The 22,256-nt window shown below is 35.3% G+C and overlaps 1 protein-coding gene across 3 annotated transcripts; it reads left to right on the top strand.

Annotated features, from left to right (window-relative positions):
• The first annotated feature begins 425 nt into the window (after positions 1–425).
• Positions 426–19,057, top strand: CARNMT1 (carnosine N-methyltransferase 1). Of its 3 annotated transcripts, none has more exons than XM_058173147.1 (8): positions 426–849; positions 3,349–3,544; positions 5,110–5,273; positions 11,959–12,099; positions 12,989–13,167; positions 14,838–14,951; positions 15,788–15,891; positions 16,461–19,057. In XM_058173147.1, the coding sequence occupies exons 1-8, from the start codon at positions 488–490 to the stop codon at positions 16,569–16,571; spliced, it is 1,371 nt and encodes a 456-aa protein (XP_058029130.1). In that variant the 5' UTR covers positions 426–487; the 3' UTR covers positions 16,572–19,057. The 3 variants fall into 3 exon arrangements, with proteins under 3 accessions (XP_058029130.1, XP_058029132.1, XP_058029133.1); XM_058173150.1 differs by having other exon boundaries at positions 771–909; XM_058173149.1 differs by lacking the exon at positions 15,788–15,891.
• The last annotated feature ends 3,199 nt before the right edge of the window (positions 19,058–22,256 follow it).

Here is a 22,256-nt window from a genome sequence, read left to right as displayed (position 1 = left end):
GAATTTGAGATACATCGTAGGCTAAGAATCGCACTTTAGAGGAACCTCTGCAGATATTCAATACAGGATGGCATCATGGGGGAATAGCTTAATTGCACCCATGCTTATGTGAGAGTCCCATGAGTTACGTAGGATTTGGAAATGCAGAACCCCATCCTCTCGTTTCTGACCTAGGAGCAATGGAATGCTGAGCCAGGTCGGAAACAAATCGCACGGGCCATCAACGGGAAGCGACCCACAGCTCTAGCCAGCCAGAGCTTCAGCCTTCATTCCGCTCGTTTTTCTGTCCGAAACTGATGAGTTGCTCCATTCTTCATCATCTTAAACCAGGCGCGGGTGCTGAAACGCGCATGCGTGGCGGGTCGCCCGCTTCCCCCCTCCCCTCCTGTCACGCGCTTGCGCATTGGGTAGCCGTGCCCGGCCGAGAGAGGGAGTCGTATTCTGAAAAAGGCGGTTGGCTGACCCGCCGCCTTAACAGCTGTTCTCTATGAATACGGAAGCGCGTCACCATGCGCGGAAAAGGGCGCGTGGAGCCCGAGCGGCCGTTCGCTCTCGGCGTCGGCGGAAAGCGGCCGAGATGTCGGTGCCCACCGCGTGCGCTCTGTTGCGGCGAGGGCAGCAGGAGCCGCCGCGGCGGGGCAAGGCGATGTGCGGGGACAGCCGGGAGAGCGAGGAAGACGAAGAACAGGCGGAGCCGCCCAGACGGGATGGAGAAGAGGCGGCAGGGAACACCAGGTGCGAGCGGGACTCTCTGCCGCAGTTGGCGACCACGAAGTTGGACGGGAAAGAGGAGGAGAAGCAGGAACGGGACCACTTCCGGAGAATTATCAATGCCTTCCGTTACTATGGGTAACCGATTACTCCCCGCTTACTCTTCCGGAGAATTATCAATGCCTTCCGTTACTATGGGTAACCGATTCAACCCCCCCCCCTTACTATGATACCCTTCATCCCCATTACCTGCTGTGTAGAGTATAGGAGCCCTGACTCGGATCCGCCAGTTCATAGCGATATCTACCCACGGAGGCTGCTGCTAATGGTGGGGAGCTTGAGTGAACAAGGGCTGGAAATAACAGGTAGTCCTCGACTTAACGACAGTTCCTTTAGTGACCCTTTGAAGTTGCAACGGCACTGAAGAAAGGGACTTGGGACTATTTTTCACTCTTATGACCATTGTAGCATCCACGGTCAGGAGATCTGCATTGGGAGCTTGACAGCTGGTTCCTATTTATGAGGCTTGCAGCATGGTGGGGGGTGGTCCATCTTTTGCGACCTTCTGATCAGCGAAGTCAATGGGGAAGCCGGATTCACTTAACAACCGTGTTACTAATTTAACAGCTGCAGTGATTCACTTAACAGATGTGGCAAGAAAAGTGGTAAAATGGTGTCAAAACATGCTTAACAAATTTCTCGCTTAGCCACATAAATTCTGGGCTTGATTGTGGTTGTAAGTCAAGGACTACCTGTACCCGGTTCAAGCCCGGCCTCAAATCATGGAAACCCATTGAGGGACTTGGGACCAGTTCACTTTCTTTCAGCCCAGTGGGCCTCACAATCAAGCGTAGGCTCTAGGGAAAAACATTTAATAAATATTTACTCAGACATTCACTCTGCTGAGTACACTGGGACTTACTCTGAAGTAAAATGCCACTTAGGGTTCCTATTGAACTTAATCATTGGGTGGAGATTATGAGAGAGCAGTTGGGAATACTGTTTTAGAGCACACCTTTTCTATTATATAAGCCATGAAATGAAGAGATGTCGCCTGTTTAAGGGAATTATGGCAGATTTAGATAACTTGTTAAACTACAGAGACATCACACCTGAGTAGATGCATGTATTTTGAAGGCCATGGTTCTGCAAGTTGTAACATGGTTTTGAGAACTGGGTCCTCAAAAAGTCTGAATGAAAAAAAATGATCTCTCTGAGTTGTTCTACTGGAAAAATTGTTGACAATATCATGGATTACATAAAGAACAAATTATTTGTTCTTTAGTGTGATCAATATACACTACATAAACAAACAAATTGTTTACGTAATATTTATTGGAGGTGGTGACCCTTTGTGACCTGTATGCAACGAAATTTCATTTTAATGTCTGCAGATTAGTGACAATAAAGTTATTCTAACTTCTAAGTTCTCTTTGATATTAAAGAAAATAAAATGAAGCTACTTGTGGAAGCACTCATAAAAATTGCAGTTTAAATATTTTGGACATATAATATGAAGAAAAGAATCACTAGAGAAGGTCACTGAAAATATAAAAATGAATTTAAAAAAGGCCAACAGAAGACAAAATGGGTAGATAACACTGATTATATATGCATAACCTTTCAAGAATTTAAAAAGCTGTAACTATCAGATAAACTTGGGGGAATGAGGTCTATTAGATCATGAAGAGTCACAAATAATTGAACAAAAGCAAACACACAAGCTAAGGATTCCTGGCAGTAAGACCTATTGAATATAGCAAAATTCTGAGTAGTTGTGGACAGGATTGTTTAAATGCTTATCATTTCATTTCTGTTTCCAAAATCATAGAGTAGATGAAGACTACTCAGCATATTACACAGTGTCAATTACACAGCATATTAAGTTTTCTAAATTACTACTTCCAAATCTATTGCCATGTTCATATTCATTGATTTAGTGTTTTAGTTTGTGGTTAGTGTTAGGAATTCATCAAAATGAATGTCAACAGGATCCTCTTTTTAACACTTTTTAGCCTGTACCAATTGTGTCTGTGAAGGTAATGGAACTTTCAAATCTGCAGCTCATCTTAGTATAGATTATTGGTGATTTTTAGTTGTGTTTTCAATAAAAACGTTATGTTTATTAATTGCATTTCTACAATGGCAATGTCTATAATTTAAATTATAAAATACATTGTATCTCTATATGTTAGAACCATTTGAAACAGCCACATAACAATTTAAATGAAGTCAACAATTTAGCAAAAGTTTAAAAGCTTTAAAAGTTTTCTGAAACAATATCTGTGTGCTGTTTTACAAATTTTATAAATCTAAATGGCTACAGATGACAGACTATATGCATTTATCACTTTTTTAAAAACAATGTGATCCAAGTACCAGAAACATATAGATTTTGGAACATTGTTTTGTTCTAGCAATGAAATTCATGGGATCCTAAATTGTTAATTTTGCCAGGATTCTAACCATATGTTCTCATGTACTAGCATATTGACTTTGGAGTGAAATTATATCTGATAAATTTATATATGTGATTAAAAATGTTTCTAAATGGGAATCCACTGAAAATTTATAAGACTGATACCAAGAGAACTTTGTTTTACTCATTTTTGATACTTGTTTTTTTTTAATTTCTAGAATTAATATGCATGAAAGAGTGACTCGTGCAGAGAGACAATTTAGAACACTTCCAGCCGTGCAACAGAAATTGGTACCTCAGTTTCTCCCTCATCTTGACAAGATTCGAAAATGTGTTGATCACAATCAAGGGATCTTGCAGTCTATTGTGAATGACTGTACCCAGATGTTTGAAAATAGAGAATATGATGGTGATGTATGTTGAACATTTTATTTCTAAAAAAGCAATTGTGTTGTATCCAGCTTATTTTAATTTTAATTTTTTTAGTAATTCATAGATGGGCTTTTTTACACATGGAATAGTTTTCAAATTACTTGGGTTAAATTAAGAAAGTTTTAGGAAAATTGATAAACCTTTTCTTGGATTTTACAAATGAAATACCTTTCTAGTCCATTCCAGTAAACCATGATTCTCTTTCATTAGTGATAAGGAGGAATGTTTTCAGAAATAGAAGATATATAATCTATATTTCTACAAAAGCTATGCCCACTCATTCAAATTTGGTCTTGTCTTTTGAAATAAAGGTAATTAGATCTTTTCCAATTCGACCCTGATTTTTTGCTTGAAGCTGATTCTTACTTTCCACAGGTGCCCACTATTTATTATCTTCAGTTTATCCCTATGTATGGAATTACTGAAGGTTTTGATATTCAGTTATAGTACAAAACAGTATTCTAGTTTTTATTTTTCCTTTACATTTAAACTACCTTTCAAAACATAAACAATGGTTCCTTTCTTTAGCCTTAAACTTTTCAAATGTGATTAACAGGTTCCAAATGTTCTTCATATCAATATGAATATTTCCATTCCCCTTTTCAGATAAGATCATGTTTCAGGAGTACAAGGAAGATTTTTTTAAACACCCATTTTCAGCTCTAGTCAGAACTAAGCATGGATGTGTGTGCTGATTATTGTCCAGTTTTACTTATATGTGCTCTATCCTAATTCTACTTAATTAATTCTACTTAATTCTACTTTAGAATTAAGAAAGACCTTACAGGTATTAGTGGAATTTTTTCCAAATCATAGGCACACCTATTAATTGGCCTTGATTTAACTGGAGATATTTTGATTAGTAAAATCTTTTTTATCTTTTTCTTTTCCATTATATTGGATCCTATTTAAAGAGTAAATAAGAGCTCTGTGCCAATTCTCTTCCTCTTCATCACTCTGAATGATCTCCTGGATCACTTAATGGACTTTAGATGATTCATGATCTAATAGACTTTCAGCAGCACAAATACTGCCTGATTCATTTTAGGATCACTAGCCCTTTTTCGCTGGTTTTAAACTAGCAGCTGTTTTCAGCAGCTACTAGACATACCTAAATACATGTTCACCATTTAATTACCAGTTGTGACCTCCATTTCTAACCTTCTCAGTTCCTTACTTCCCTCTTTGCTACTCCATATTTATCAGTTCTCTTTGTAAATATAAACTAGATGTAATATGTATTCTCAGCACTTTATCAAAAAAGCAAGTATTGACTTATATTTGGATATCTGTAGGGACATATGAAGTAGCAATGAGAAGCTATTGCTGAGAAAAGGCTCACCAAACAACCTTTATTCTGAATAATGAATGTCAACTTTTTGATGTGTTATATATATTGTGTGACAGTATCATGTAACATATGTGAAGAGTTGATTTAGGATATCAGTCTTAATTTAGGTTCCAGTTATTAGCCCTACATTTTTATATTAACCACGATGTTATGATAATGTATCAGATTAATCTGTAGCTAACTTTTTTTAAATTAGGGAAATGGAAAGATTACACCAGCTTCAACTTTTGACATGGATAAATTAAAATCCACTCTGAAACAATTTGTAAGAGATTGGAGTGAAACTGGGAAACCTGAGAGAGATTCTTGCTATCAGCCTATCATTAATGAAATTGTAAAGAACTTTCCAAAAGACAGATGGTAAATACCTTTTAAAATATTTATTTAAAGAGAAGATATGCACAATAATGCATTTCTGGTAAAGATTATTGGAACTGGTCATTGAAAATTTGTTTAGATCATAAGGAAAAAACCCGTCATGAATGTTTGCCGTCTTTTTAAATGGCTTCACTTAAAATGTAATTATTACTAAACAGATCAGCAAAGAGAGTAAAGTTTATTGTTACAAGAATAACATTCCACTTAACTACCGTAAAATAGCTCTTTTATTAGCTATAACAGCATTTCATAATTTGGAAAGAGATGTTCAGAAGACCACAAGATGACTTGGCTATATCTTCCTTTTAATATTTTTTAAGAGCCAGAGATGAAAAGAACTAAAAGCTCTCGGTACCACAGTTCTTTTGTGAGACCTAACAATCGTATCTCAAGCAGAGAGGAAACCCTTCCTGGAAGGGAATAGCAGTAGTATTAGTGGTCTCTTTATTGGTGAGATTTAGTAATTTGAGATTTTTTATTAAATGGACATAGCATGGCAGTCTTGATCCACAGTCCAATGTTTCCCTTGTCTGTGTTGAGTGAATTCATTTGATAACTGTGGTGGGCTAAGGTGGAAAAACGAAGTCTGTTTTAATTTCACTTTAACACAGCTTGTAATTGCTACTGCATTACTGAAGAAAAAAAAAGCTAAAAAGCTCATTCATAATATAACGTGAATACCCTTCCCTTGTTAGATTCAAGGCATTCAAGAATGTCTTCAAATATAGAAAAATTTACGGTAAGTTTTTATATATTTAAATAAAAGGGTTTGACTTTCTCAAGAACCTCCACTTTCCCACCCAGCTTTGTGGAAAAAGGGATATGTGTGTGTGATTTTTTTAATTGTGTAGGGATATTAGTAAATGTTAAGGATTAGCATTTTTCTTTTTTCCTTCTTTTGAAATATAAGGGTCCCCCCCCTCTTTATAGTAAGGTTTTTAAAAAAAACATTTTTTAACTAGGTAGTGGGGTTGATCATTTGTGATCTATTTTGAAATATTTTGCCCTATATACAAAATATAGCAGAGTCTTAGCAAAGTTATAGCATGGCCATCCCAAATCATTAACCACACTGGCATTTTCTGCACAATAAAAGTCAAAGACAACAATGTTAAATCTTAAGAACCAACAAAATAGAGACATTCTATGTGGATATGTCTTTATTTAAAGAAGCAGAGAATGTTTTTTGACTGTAATGTGGCTTATTAATCTGGAAAGTTATGGAATACATTGTCATTTCTTAGCACATATATTGAAGCAATACATAAATAAATCATCCCACATTGTTCTGAATGTTTACTTCTTTTTCTAAACAATATCAAAACACCAGTCAGATGAAATTTTTAAATGCTATAATTAGTGATAAATACTGTAGTGAGAGTTGGGCAATAAACTATACCACTTATTTTTAAATTAAACTTAACCTCTATAGCAGGCCTGTCAAACTGGCAGCCGACTGGCCAGATATGTCATGCACAGGCAACGCCTACCCCAAAAGCGAAAAATGCTGTGATACGTCACAATCTGGCCCGTGACATGAGTTTGACACCCGTGTTCTATAGCAGGGGTCTCCAACCTTGGCAACTTTAAGACTTGTGGACTTTGCTGGCTGAGGGATTCTGGGAGTTGAAGTCCACAAGTCTTAAAGTTGCCAAGGTTGGAGACCCCTGTTCTATAGCAAATAAAAAGATAGAATTGTGACTTTATAAAAGTTTACGTTTCACATTTATTATTTTCATTGGAAGTAAAAGAATCAAAAATTACATTTTTAATGGTAAGAATGAGCTCTAGTTTTACATAATTTTTAAGATCTGGATTTTATTTTTGAGAAAGCTAATTTCACTTCTTGTCTCATATTTATTTTGAATCAAGAGTTTCAAAAAACTGTAGAAAATCTGACAGTTGTCCAGGGAGAATGAGCCTCCCCCCCATTTATAATCCCCTCAGATTTCTTTATGCTCCACATTTTGAAAACCCCTTTCTTAAAGAATTTGGCTAGTCTAAATAAGTGTAATCATTTGTTCAGTTGGAAAAAGACTTTGATTTTTCAAGTGCAAATTTATCCAGTTTATATTTTACTTTTCTGCTCAATCAGGAACTTGGGAAAGCTGAATATTGGATTACATAAAATATTCCAAGAGCAGATTTCAGTTTATACAGGATTACCTTCCCCAAATCTGTCACAGAAGCTCTTAGTCCTGGAAAATGCTTGAACCTCTACACAGAAATATAGGCCGAGATTAACAATCCTATCTACTGGCTGAAATAGAATCTTTCAATGGAATGACACTGGCTCCAGTACAGTATTGGTGGATGCACATAGTCATAAACTTTGGTGAAATTCAAACTGGTTTGGGCTTTTGTAAAAGAAGTATATATTATTCTTGTGTTAAATTGAGCAAAAGTTGAGCCAGCAACCAAGACCAAATAAAGAGCCAGCAAGTACACTGGTTCTTTGTAATTATTTTCTGGACAAGGAAAGGACTTGACATTGCCCACAGGACTTGACATTGCCCACAGTTTAGAGCTCTAGGTCAGTTGTCTCCAACCTTGGCAACTTTAAGAATTGTGGACTTCAACTCCCAGAATACCTCAGCCAGCAAGGCTGGCTGAGGAATTCTGGGAGTTGAAGTCCACAAGTCTTAAAGTTGTCAAGGTTGGAGACCCCTGCTCTAGGAGACAATAGAATAACCATTGTGCTGAAATTGTGCTTTGTGCCTTTAAAAAGGACAGTGGGTTCACATACTTTTCAAATCACTTTTAGCTATTGCTTGTTAACTGGTTTTCAGCTATTAAGAATCTTGGCATTGACAAATTTTACAGCATTAAGTGAGTTTTCTTCAATCTTTAGCAAAATAAGTTTTAAATGCAAGTTTAAGCACTTGCAAAAAATACCTTATTTTTTAGAATAAGCAGCAAAAGAGTGATTATTACTTTGATTTTTGAAAGTTACAAATGAAGGGTCCAGATGGATTTGAATTAAGAATCCTTTCTGTGGCAAAATGCTTTGGTTTGAATTCTTTAAAAAAAAAGGATGAGATTTGGAAGGTGGAGAGAGAATCAGAAGGAACTAAAGATTATAATTAGAGAATAATACTTAAATTTGATTTACTAATACAGAATAAAGCAACATTTTTTGGGCATTGGACATATTGAAGACTGTTCTGGGACAATGGAGTCAAATTAGAATTTTTAGAATTTCTAAAATTTTTAAAATTAAAATTAATTAATTTTAATTTGTTATGAAAAGGGAAATTATATAAGTTACAATTATTTAAAAATGACAGGCTGCAAGAATGATATGAAAAAGCTGCTCTACTGGATATATAAAATGCTATTATAATTATTATACTTTAAATTATAATTAAAAAGATATACAAATAACAAGGCAAAAGAATGGCCTGGTTTCTTATAATGGATTTACAAAAGAGGCTTATTAAAACTTTTAAGCATTTTGTGGGAAGGATCAAAGAAATGAAAAGTAATAAAGCTCTAGTCTAGTACATTATTTGAAGGAATTAAAAATCAAGATTGTTAACAAAAAAGGAAGGATTCTAAAATTGATTTCTTTGATCAAGGTTAAAATAGATATGTTGTTTCTTCTGGTAACCGTTCATAGACATTTGCTGATTAGGACTGAAATGAGGAGGCAGTTAAGTTTTGTTTATTGATAAGATATGGAACATGGAAAAAAAGAGATCATTTGTTTTATTTTAACAGAAGGTGGTAAGTTCCTAAAATTGCTTAGACTTGTTGGGATGAAGGGAGATGACTGACTGACATATATATTCCCTTTATTATATTCTTTTCCCTTAGTTTCTATACCTTTTTTTTCTTTAATGAATTTCTTATTTTTCCTTTTATTTCTTTTATTTTGTTTTTTAGTTTGCATTGGTTTTTATCTTTCCAATTGTAGTTTTTAATAAAATTACTATTTAAAAAGATATTTATGTTTGGTATAGTGGTTAAGATGCTAGCCCCAAAACCAGGAGACTCTTGAGTTCTAGGCCCATTTTAGGCATAAAAGCCAGCTGGATAACTTTGGGCCAGTGAATCCTCACAGAATTGTTGTGGAGGAAATAAGAGGAGAAAAAAATATAATGTGTTTTCCACCTTGAGTTACTTATAAAGTAATAAAGGCAGTATTAAAAAATTAATATATAAAAGTGTTCTTTAAAATACGGATGAGCTTATATAGCTTAGTGCTGTGTGTCTTAAAAAGTCAGCACCTCCTGATTGTTTATGTTATACATTTCACTTGATTAAAGATTGAGTCACTATTCATAATCATTTGATTTTACGAAGGCTTTCCTAGTATGCTTGCCTTATTCAGATGTGTATAGAGATGTTTCCTGAAGATGGGCAAAGAGCAATATAAACAAATTGGTTCCTGTTTTTGTATTGAAAGAAACTTGTTAGGAACAATGATGATATAAGTTCTAGTATCTTTCATGTGACATTAAAATGAATCAAGACACAACCATTGAGCCTTTTAATGAGTTAACTGGGATACAGGCAGGGGTGAAATGTAAAATTTGTTGCTACCAGTTCTGTGGGGGTGGGTGGGTAATGTGACTGGGTGGGCGTGGCCAACTTTTTTTTTTAACTTTTAAAAGCATTTTTTCTACAACCTCTTCGGCTGAAGAGCTTGTAGAAAAAATGCTTTGAAAGGGTTCTGACAATCCCAGCTGAACCATGCAATCATCAGAGCCTTTTTTTTTTTACTTTTAAAAGCATTTTTTCGGCCGAAAAAAACCCTCTGATGATTGCTTGGCTCAGCTGGGCATGCTGGGGGGGTGGATTTTTGCTACCAGTTCTCCGAACTACCCGCTGCCATTGCTACTGGATCGGGCGATCCGGTCCAAACTGGGCACATTTCACCCCTGGATACAGGTTAATTGATGACCATAAGTCCAATTGATTTTTATTTTGTTTTTTAAAATGTTCATGTCTGTCCAGTATCAACTTTTCATAATCCAAGGGATTTTTTCCTATGTATTCATAGTTGTATCATTTTATGTTTTAAAACGTATTATCATTTTTACATGGTCATTTCAGGACTCTTAGAAATTGTCTAAAGTTTATTTAAGCTTATGTAGCATATTTTTCATATTCAGGGAAAGGAAGTTATTTTGCTGGGGAATAGTCGGCTGACTGTTTTAATTCTTAAAATAATTCTAATTATTGAAATAAGACCATCAGATCTTAGACAACATAACTATTGTTGAGAATTTTGGAAATTAACTCCACACATATGGAGAGGCCAGAAGCTGGGAAAAGCTGATTCAAAACATACATCAAAAGGCATGGTAATGCTCAAGGCTCTCGGGGTTTAATATATACCATTGCAGAAAGAAAAGCATTTTGTATGATGGGCTGGCTACGGTATTGTCAAGATTTGTATTTAAAGATTTTCCTAAAACATTACAGATGGAGGATCATAAAACATCTGTTAACCAGCTTCATTCTATTAACAGCAATAGCAGTTAGACTTACATACATTCCTAGTGCTTTACAGCCCCACTCCAAGTGGTTTCTAGAGTCAGCATATTGCTCCCAACAATCTGGGTTCCCATTTTACCAACTTCAGAAGGATGGAAGGCTGAGTCAACCCTGAGCCAGTCAGAATCGAATTCCTAGCACTAAGCAGTGAGTTAGCGTACAATATGCTAACCACTGCGCCACCACAGCTCTTTAATAGAACATAGTGCAAAATGAAACATGCATGCATAATTTGAATAGCAGTACTATATTTATTGGGATCCACTGAAATCACCAAGTAATAAGATGGTGTTTCATAGAATGGTATGGATGTCAGCGTAATAAAATAGAACATTTTGATAAAGGATATGGTCATGACTGGTCTCTGGTATGTTACAGACTTTCAAAAACTATTCACCGAACTAATTATTCAGTGCTGTATTTGTAAACGTGAAAGTAAATCACTGTCTTAAGTACAAAGTATAGCATAGCTGACGGGGGAATTCTGGGAGCTGGAAGTCCACAGGTCTTGAAGTTGCCAAGGTTGGATACACCAGTCTAGATAGCAATAGAAATAGCGCTCAGATTTATATACCATTTCACAGTGCTTTACGGCCCTCTCTAAGTGACTTACAGCATCAGCATATTGCCCCCAACAATCTGGGTCTTCGTTTTACCGACCTTGGGAGGATGGAAGGCTGAGTAGATAGTAATCTTACCATTGTTCATTTATTTATTTACAAATTTACCTGGGAGGAAATCCCTTTAAATAAAGTGGAATTATATGTTACAAGACAAGCATAGGGTTTACATTTTAAGTTTGTGCAAAGTGCAAACAAAAATCACAATATTCTTCAGTGCAACCTGAAGAATGAAACCAGTGATTTAAAAAAAAAAATACTTTCTTTTCTGAAATTATATTGCTGTAGTAGCTTTCCAGTATTTAAAAGAATCAGGCCACTTGCAGGACTGAGACCAGAAAAAAATATACATTGTAAAACATAAGTTTAGCAAATTTAAATAAAAATACCGAATAATTTTCTGTGTGTAGAGTCAGTAGACAAGTTGAAGATGATTTTTTGCTAGAATAAACAAACTTGGGAAATAGAAGACACGATCCAAAATGAATTCGCATTATTTCCCTCAGGTATATTTAATTAAAGATTAACCTTTTTTCTTGTTTCAGGGATCTCTCCAGAGTAAATGTCCTGGTCCCTGGTGCTGGGCTAGGTAGATTGGCCTGGGAAATAGCTATGCTTGGTTACACTTGCCAAGGAAATGAATGGAGCCTCTTTATGCTCTTTTCTTCTAATTTTGTACTGAACAGGTACATACACCATCTTGTACACGTGGTTCTACTCTTGTGTTTTTGAACGGGCCAGCGCTGACACTGTTATTTCATGAACCTCAGGTTCTTTATCTGAGTTTTAAATGTTTGGGTGTTTGATATTTCACATTTAAATTATTTAAATGCTAAACTAATATGCCTTATGGATGTTACATGGGGGAATATATTGTATTTCATATGTGCTCATTTTAATCAGCTACACTTACCGTTTTCAGGTGCCATTTTCAGGGTGACAAACTGTTCAAATTGGTTAAATAATTTTTCAGTTGTATATAATAGGAACTGATATATTAATGGCGGGGAGTCCGTGGGTTGCATGGTGCTTCTCAGCACATCAAGATTCTGCTACCAAAATTCATCTTCAAAATAGCTAAAAGGTTTCCTTCAACCTTCAACCCCCAACAGTCATCACTAAATTGCCGTCTTTGCCTGATTCCAGAGTTCTTCTTATAAATAAAAGTGGAAAACTCTAGACAGGCAAACTGTTCTTACTTATAAGTTCCTGAATACCCTGGAGAGGGGAAAAAATGGGCCTGCCCTTTAGATCATCTACAAGAGGTTAGACATTTTTCTGTGATCTCTTTTAACTTTAAAGATTTAATGAGATTAATTTTAAGCAATGAATAAAGTTGTTTAAAAGTTGTTCAAAGTTGCTTAGAAAACTAAATTCTGTTTAAGAGTCTTCTTAAACTTTTAAAAAGCAAATGTTTTTTGTAATTGTTTCTTTGTAGTAGGTTACAAATAATAAGTGAAATCTTGCAGCAGTTATTTTTAAGAAGTGTTGATGTTGAAAGAACACAAAATAAAATATTAAACTTTGTATTGTTTAATAATAATAAATAACAACTTTTTGATAATTATGTTACAGATGCTGTGAAACTAATTCATATAAATTATATCCCTGGATTCATCAGTTTAGCAATAACAAGAGATCTGCTGATCAAATACAGCCAATTTATTTCCCAGATGTTGACCCTCACAGTCTTCCTCCTGGTGCCAACTTTTCTATGACAGCAGGCGATTTTCGAGAAATCTACTCTGAGAGTAGTAAGTGGGGAGGGGCAGGAATAGACTTGGAAAATGACATTTGTGAAATTCTCAAAAACAAGGCAATATTAGATAATTAAAATTATTTTTTGTAAATAATTTAAAAAGCCTTAGGTTAAAAAAAATAAGTGCATCTCCATTTTTCTATTAAAGTGTCTTATAATTTTACTGAAAGATATTTAGTTGTTAGAGGGCTCTCTGATCTCATTGGGTTGTTTTATCAGTTAGCAAATAAGACTTGATGGTGCTTTAGCATTACAGTAAAGAGCAGGAAAGTCTTTGTACAAAATAATAAGATTCGATCAGCTTCTTTTTCCTTTTCTCCCAGATAGAAAATAAATACAGACAGTTCTCAATTTATGACACTTTATTCAGCAACCATTCAAAGTTATGACGATGCTTAACAAATGATGGCTACAAGCAGGCTTCGGAGTTCTGGCCATCCCAGCACTCCTTTGATCATATGATTGTGATCTGCTCACAATTAATAGTAATGTTCCACAACATTCTCACCTGTTATGACCTTCTCTGCTAAGTTTTCCCAGAAAGTCAATGGAGAAGCTGGCAGGGAAGGTCACAAGTTGATGCAGAAAGTCTCCAGCCCTGCACCTTTCCCCATCCCCTTTACACTCATGTGGCATTGGCCATTGCACATCCCTATGCACCTTTCCTGTGCCTCCCCATCACTCATGCATCTTTGCTCACGTTCCCCAAATCTTGCCATGCCCCTCTTGTATCCTTGTGGAAACTCCCAGAGCCTTGCATGCCTCCCTCATGCACCTTGTGTTCTCCCATTCCTGGCAGCAGCCAATTACCTGCTTACCAGCTGCTTGCAAACCACCCAGAACTTGCAATTTCCTGCTGGCTTCTCCACTGACTTGGTCGTAGTAAGCTGACAGGAAGGTGCCTTGCGTTGACTTTGGGATTCAGTTCACAGTGGCAACTACGACTGCAGGGATTGCTTTACTAAGCAGTACGGGTTGAGTTTTTAAGACCGCATTGCTTAATGACATGAATTTCAGTCCCAATTGCCATCATAGGTCAAGGACTACCTATAAACCAGAATCACTATCTACAGAACAAGTAATGATTTAAAATAGATTCAAGGTTTTTTATGTTAAAAACTTACAAAAAACACAAACGCAGAACACAGTGGTTGAAATGGTTTTCCTTTAACATTTGACTAGAATTCATTTTACCTTTACATGGCTGTGTGTTTTGACAGAGGGACAAACCAATCAACTTAACTGGTAATTCCTCTAAAAAGTTTTCATACAGGGGGGACTTTTGGAAGCAGAAGACATTGCTACTTCTTTAATTAAATGGCTACAAGCTTCTTGAGGGAGCATCTTCTGCTTTTAGTTTTCTCTATTACTAGTAATGTCTAATTAAGTACTATTACTACAGATTCTTGCTAGTTACTTTAGGCTAATGACAGTTAAAATCAAATGGTTTAATTCTACAAATTATGAATGTATTAGATTCTTCTGCATAAGTAGACTCTTTGGAATTTACTATTTATTACACATGATTGCAGCCACGGAAATGGATGAAAATTAAGACACTGAACTGAACACAAATAACTATTACTCTTAAGTCGTCTTTATGATGGTAACCTGTAAGCTTCACTACACAGCTAGACTATTCTCTGTTCCTGTTTCTATATACAGATATATGGGACTGCATAGCAACCTGTTTCTTCATAGACACGGCACACAATGTCATTGATTACATTGATACAATATGGAAAATACTTAAACCGGGTGGAATATGGATCAATTTAGGTAATTTACTAGATCTTTTGAATATAATAGAAAGGTTGCAGTATTTGTACATTGTAATTTAAGTATGATACGAAGGAATTCCAGCTTGATCTAAACCTTTTGAATTAAGAGCATTGTCAGTTTATAGGTTAAAGCTTTTGATAGTCTTTTATTTCAATTCATTTTGGGGAAAGAAACCAGTCAAGCAACCAAACAGAATAGAACTGGAAGAGACTTTGGAGATCTTCTAGTCCAATTCCCAGGTCAAGCAGGAGACCGTATACCATTTCAGACATTACAATTCAAAGTAGATTGCCAGAAGGATCTTATAAAACATTTTAGAACAACAGAATCTACCTTTAAATTGGAAGAAAATGCAAATGTGTTTCAGGCTCTAGTTACCTGTGTATTAACCCAGGCCTTCAGATCATCTATGGAGTCCCTCTTCAACTCCTTTCCTTAGAAGAGGTAAGGTCAGAGGGAGAATCTTTGTGGTGGGACCCCATTCATGGAATTCCTTCTCCAAAGAGGCTTGACTGATGACCATACTAGCAGCATTTCAGTGCCAAGTTAAGACCTTTCTATTTTGCTAGGATTTTTATATTGTTTATATTTGCATTGTCTTGCAAATATAAGACAATGCATAATACAGTCGTCTTAATTTATAATTATAATTAATGGTGTGTTTATTTTGCATTTTATTTTATATTTTTTATTTAGACTGTATTTTTAGTGTGCTTTATTGTAAACTGCCTAATGGGTTTCAGCTATGAGGCAGGGTTTTTTTAAAAAAAAAGAATAAATTATTCGTGATCTCAGGAGTTGATAAAGTTACTGCCTTTTCTAATATGTCCTAGGTCCTCTTCTTTATCATTTTGAAAATTTAGCAAATGAATTATCTATTGAATTGAGCTATGAGGATATAAAAAATGTAATATTACAATATGGATTCCATATTGAGGTAAGAAATGTTGACTTTCACATACTAATAATAATGTTAATATTTAATTTCTCATTCTGTTCATTCATCACAAGATTAATTACTGTGATAGTAACAAGATGATTAATTTGTCAATATTCCATAATGAAGGTTTGGGAGAAAAATACCCTTTGGGCAGAAAAGATTTTTTTTTTAAAAAACGAGACCCTCAAAACACGATTTTTGCATATTTAGAGCTGCCTAAACATGCAAAGATGGATGGATGGATGGATGGGGACTATGAATCAAAATAAAATAGAATAAAATAAACTTGTAAACTCGCAGGATAAATGGAGCATGCAAGTGTTAGTGGAGAGAAGGGGAGAGTAAATGTTCGTGTTGGGGAACAGGAGAAGCATAGTGATTGATTCCTAATTATTTAAGGACATGCTCTGAAGGGAGAGAAGGGCAATTGGGAAGAACACATGAGATGAAATAATTTTTCACCTTATACTGACCTGCTGGCAAATTTCAGTTGTGTAGCATTACAGTAGCATTTCATGTTTGAAATGAAATGCAGATAACTAAAGAAAATACTGTTTATTTTTCAGATGGAGAATGAATCTGTTTTGACAACGTACACTGTGAATGAATTATCTATGATGAAATACTATTATGAATGTGTGATGTTTGTGGTTAGGAAACCAGAAAGCAGTATCTGAAACAGACTGTCCATTTTGTTAACAATGTTAGCAGAACATGAAGTGGCCTGTAAGGGATGACTGGACCCAGCCTCTTATTAGTGGTGCCTTTTTATTCCTAACAGAATGTAACACACTTTATTTTCTACACTCCTTAATGATATCCAAACATGCATTTCTCCATTATTTATATTTGGGTTATTAACGTGGAATTCAAATATTTATGTATCTGCTCTTTCCGTTTTATTGAACTGGTAATTTCGGAAAGATTGATATTTTAATACATTTTAATACATTATTGACATTAATCGTTCTCTGCAATGTACAGAAATGTCTACTACATTTGTATGAAAGAAACACTACTGGATACAAAACTGAACCCCTTTCCCATAGACATATTGTTTAGAAAACAAATACAAATCTCAGTTAAAGTATTTTGATTAGTATTTTAGTGATTTTTCTAAAAGGGTCACCCCCACCCAAAAATGCAAATACTGCAAAAAGCAACATGTGAATATGGCTTTTTATATCTCAAAGCTTTAGAAAAGGTAAGAAAACTTTTGTAAAAAAAAAACCCTCACATTTGTCCTCATAAGAATTCTGTAACAAAATTGATTGACATAGAGCTGCAATCAATAATGTTGCTTTGGCTCATACCATGTTGAGCATATGGATAAATAGTTTGAAACACCGATATTTGGAAGCTGTTACTATAAATGTACTACTTGTCTAAATGAGACTGTAGGTAGGCTTGTAATATTTTGTGACAAGTCCCAAAATGAAGATCTGGAAGTATTCCTAAAAGATGTCTGGCATTGAGTCATACTTCACTGAAGGTATTTTTTCATAGAACAAGGTCATACATGGTAAAACCAAATTCTTTTAGGACAGTGCTATTGGTAATTGTGCTGAACTGCCCCACATTATGATATACTGACACACGTACAAGAACAAACTGGATAATTATGTTTTGAGAAATGTACTATCAGTCCTAGATCTCATGATGTAACTTATTGGAATCTCATAATTTTGCACTAATTACCATATGCTTACTCTTTACTAGGCATAACTTGAGCACCAGCTCTGTTCAGATTTATGCATCACTCATTTTCATGAATTCAAGTTTTTAAGTACAGTTTATGCAAGATTTCTTTAAAATTAATACTAGGTAAATTTATGGAAATTAATATACCATCTCAAAACAAAGAAGTTAGGCATTCTTCCATATACTTAATATATCGACTTAGCTTGCAAATATAGTCCAAAATGCTTCCAGTGAGTTGAGCTAAGAAGATATAATCTAGGGCACATGACTGGCTTTTGAGATACCAAATAATGCAAGAGAATCAAGATTTATGTTTTCTCTTATGTTACTAAGGCCTAGTTAATTATTATGTGTCCTTTTTCAAGTTGAAAGGTTAAAGAATTTTGCTTCCTGCTGTACTTGAACTAGAAATAGAATATATTGCTCTATGAGCAATGCTGTTAGTTTTTTAAACTTATTGTGCAAAAAGTCAAAAATAAAATTTGCTTGTTAAGTTCCTTGGCTCATATAAACTGCAGAATATGAAACCTTTGTGCTTTTTTTAAATTGATCTTTTAAGGAAAATTGAATTCCCATATTAAAGTAAGCTGTAGCCATTCTGTTGCCCCCAGTAACTCATGTAGATATATGTTCAAAGTTGCCTTTCAGTGCAAACTTACCTGAGAGTAAATTCCATTGAAGTAAGTAGGGTTGATTTCCCAGTGGGTATTGGATTGTTCTGTTGATACTTTCCTCCTATCTTTGCTAAATGTAGGACACAATTACTGTGTCTACTTTTTATCCTAGAAAATATTCTTTTACAACTTAAACTGTCTGAAACTACTTTGGAACTAATGTAATTTATGCATCAGTGCTCAAATAATTTTTATTGTACATCAAGTGTCTTAAATTCATCAGATTTGTTTGCTTTTTACATTTTTTGTTAAAATTGCAAGTATTAATCCTTTAAGTCATTAAATTAACATTTTCGTTTCAATTTTTTCCCATTCCCCATTTGAACTCCAGTGTTTGTGTGTATGCTTTGAAATTCAGCAGTAACTAATTTTTGAGGAATATTAAGATTTTTTTTCTTCTACAGTACTTTCAAAATACAAACATGGCAAAGATTACTGAAAATTGGGAATTAGGATTCATTTTCCAATACTGATATGTAGAATTCATATTCTGTATCTTACAATAGAACTATCATGGCTTAATCTTTGTTAATTCTTGTACGTATGTTTGCATACTCTTTGTATATTTGCACACAATAGAAAATTATCTATTTTGATCAAAGGAGGCTGGCAGTTGTGATCATTTTATGATCGTGATATATAACATTGAAAGGTACATATGCAGCCCCATTAAATGAAAGTAAATTTAAAAACGTAAAGTATCTTTTATTTCAAATAATGACTTTGCAATATTACTTCCAAATAATGTAGCAAATGGTTTAATTTTTTTCTATTGATCTATAATGGAACTATGACCACTATTCTGTTTTTTCAGTATTACTGACCTTGCTTCCATTGTGTAAATTATCTCTGAATACCTTTTCGTCATCTTTTTATTAGCTGAAAATGACATATCGTGGTGCTTGAAAGCTTGTAAATCCCAGCTCATTTAAATAACAAAATCCTGGGTATTCAATATCAAAGCTTGATTTTCACAATGCAGGTATTTCATGGATTAAACAAGAGAGATATTGGAGGATCTTTAAAAAAAAAATCCCAGCTGCTGATATTAGCTAGTCTGGAAAAGATTATAAAACTACAGGTAGCCCTCAACTTACAACAGTTCATTTAGTAAGTGTTCAAAGTTACAGCAGCACTGAAAAAAAGTGACTTTTCACACTTACGACTGATGCAGCATCCCCATGATCACGTGATCAAAATTCAGACTCTTGGCAATTGACTCATATTTATGACGGTTCCAGGGCCCCAGGTTCATGTGATCACCTTTTGTGACCCTCTGTCAAGCAAAGACAATGGGGAAGCCAGATTCATTTAACAACTATATTAGTAACGTAACAACTGCAGTGAGACACTTAACAATTGTGGCAAGAAAGGTCGTAAAATGGGGCAAAATTCACTTAACAAATGTCTCACTTAACAATGAAAATTTTGGGCTCAATTGTGGTGGTAAACTGAGGACTACCTGTATTTTCAAAGAGTTTGGACCCCACCATTGCACTGTCAGGCAAATTATGCACAAATGAAGGTAGTTCACCACCATTGTTATATTAAACAATACCAATGCAACACATACAAAAATGTATTTGATAGGGCCACTATATTGGTAAACAACATAATATCCCTCAAAGGCCTTCCTGAAAAATCACCTTTTAACGACTTTTTTGGGAAAAGAAAACTAAAGAAAATGCTTGCTTCCAAGATTTTAAGATGGAGTAAAACAATGAGGAGAGCTATGGAGAAAAATCAATAGCAATTACTCTAATAGACAATTGTATGGAAAAATAATGTAAAATGTTGTATACGGGGTATAGGAATCCAACAGTTTTTAAAATAGACAAATCATATAATGTTGGAAATGCTTCAGTAAAATAGGAACAGTCTACCACTTGTGGTCATGTAAAAGAAAAAAATTGCAAGTAGAAAAAATATATCAAAACACTGAAAAATTCTACAGAGATTTAATCAAAACCTCATATTTTATTACTAAATAATTCCAAAACACCTAAATAAAATATAGCACAATTTGTTAAGCTAATGTTAATAGCTGCAAAAAACAAAACAAAAAAACAACCCAACAATTGGAGAAAAAAACTTTGCTGATGATATGAGATTAGGAGAAATTGGAATATGCAATAATGGCAAAATTGATAAGGTTGTGCATATGCATAATAAAAATTTAGATTCCAGCAGGAATGGTTCTATAATAAACTATAGCAAACAAAATTTATGTTTCTAGGAATAGAATCAAAAGTAATAATGAAATTACCTACTAGCCATTATCAATGTTCAATGTAAAGTGCAAATGTTTAGGTTGTAGTTAGCAGTTTGGAAATAAATGGGAAGGAAAGGAAAGGAAGAATACATTAAAAGTTTTTCTGTAATATTTTTTCACTGATGTTTTATTATTTTTTCTCTGCATCTTTATTCTTTTGTTAAGAAAATTAAAAGAAATGTTTTGATATACATGACTCCACTTCCTCCATTTGTGAAGAATTCTGGCAGCATTCAATAATCTTCTTTCCATTCCTCAATACATACATACAAATGTACCTCCATAAATTTTAGTTCCATAAGTGTAATGGTATATGGGAATGATCTTAGGACAGGGGTCTCCAACCTTGTCAACTTTAAGACTTGTGGACTTCAACTCCCAGAGTACCTCAGCCAGAAAAGCTGGCTGAGGAACTCTGGGAGTTGAAGTCCGCAAGTCTTAAAGTTGACAAGGTTGGAGATCCCTGTCTTAGGAGACAAGAGGAAGAATCACAGTCTAAGCAATAGTCAAATAAACCTGCAGAAGGAATAGGGGCATGGCAGTATCTCATAAGAGACCCTCTCTAGTTTTTTGGACTGTAATGGGGGTATGTGTACTTTCAGACTTGCAAGATTCTGTTAATGTAACCTTATAATAAAAACAGTTCTGGGACATACGATTGGATTCACCTGCTACCCCTTAAAGTACTGTGATTAAGAAGGTATCTCTTACAATTCATGTGTATTGTAGACTTCTCATTGCTTGGTTGCCTATCTCTATCAAGATTGTATTCCTTGAGAAGGCATATACAATTTGCTGACCATAGGCTGTGTGCAGCCTTGGACAGCTAGTAATGCGGTCCCACAAGATTGTAAACTTTTTAACATTGTTACATGTTATTTATATACATTAACTATGTTATATATTTTATACGAGGCCCAAGACTATTGACTGAACATGGCCCAGGCAAGCCAAAAAGTTGGACACCCGTGGGCTAGAGTAAGATATCAAACTGGCTGTCCCCAAGGACCATCTTGGGGGTCATATCTTTCTCATTCTTTCACCATGGCAATGTTCCCATCTGCCATCTCAACCCCAGTCTCAGTCCATCTTTATATCCCAAACCAGGGCGCCCCAACCCCTGGGCCACTATCATACCACAGCCTGTTCAGAACTGGGCTGCGGAACTGGTAGATGAGTGCAAGCGCGTACTGTTCCACCTGCATGTGCAACAGGCGAAAGCACACAACTCCATTTGTGCATGCGGCATGCTCGCATGCTTGCTGCTTGTGCAAATGGAGTTGCGCACGTGCACGCTCGCCCACCACTTACTCAGAACCATCCCTTCTCCCCCTTGCTGGTCCGTAAAGCTAGAAAGGTTGGAGACCTCTGACCTATACAAGAGTCATTATGTAAAACAGAAGACTAGCAGAGCACTTCCATAGACAACTAGCTGTTAGAAATTTAAAACAGTCCCCTTTAATAATTTCAACAATGCAGTTAAAAAATGAACAGTGGTACATGCAAGCATTTCGTATTGACTCATCAATACCAAACTTGCAATAACATGGTTAAAAACAACATAGAACATAGGGTTTAGCGAGAGCGTTAAATGTGACGTCCATGGAAGACATAGACTGACATACAGTTGTTTCTGCACACGCAAAGGAGGCTTCAATCGATTGATGGCAACTGCTTCGGCAAAACACAGAAAACGAGTTCCTGTGGCGCAGCAA

Source organism: Ahaetulla prasina, chromosome 2, assembly GCF_028640845.1.
Source record: "Ahaetulla prasina isolate Xishuangbanna chromosome 2, ASM2864084v1, whole genome shotgun sequence".
Classification (NCBI taxonomy): Eukaryota; Metazoa; Chordata; class Lepidosauria; order Squamata; family Colubridae; genus Ahaetulla; species Ahaetulla prasina.
This window is presented reverse-complemented; position numbering and strand designations above follow the sequence as displayed.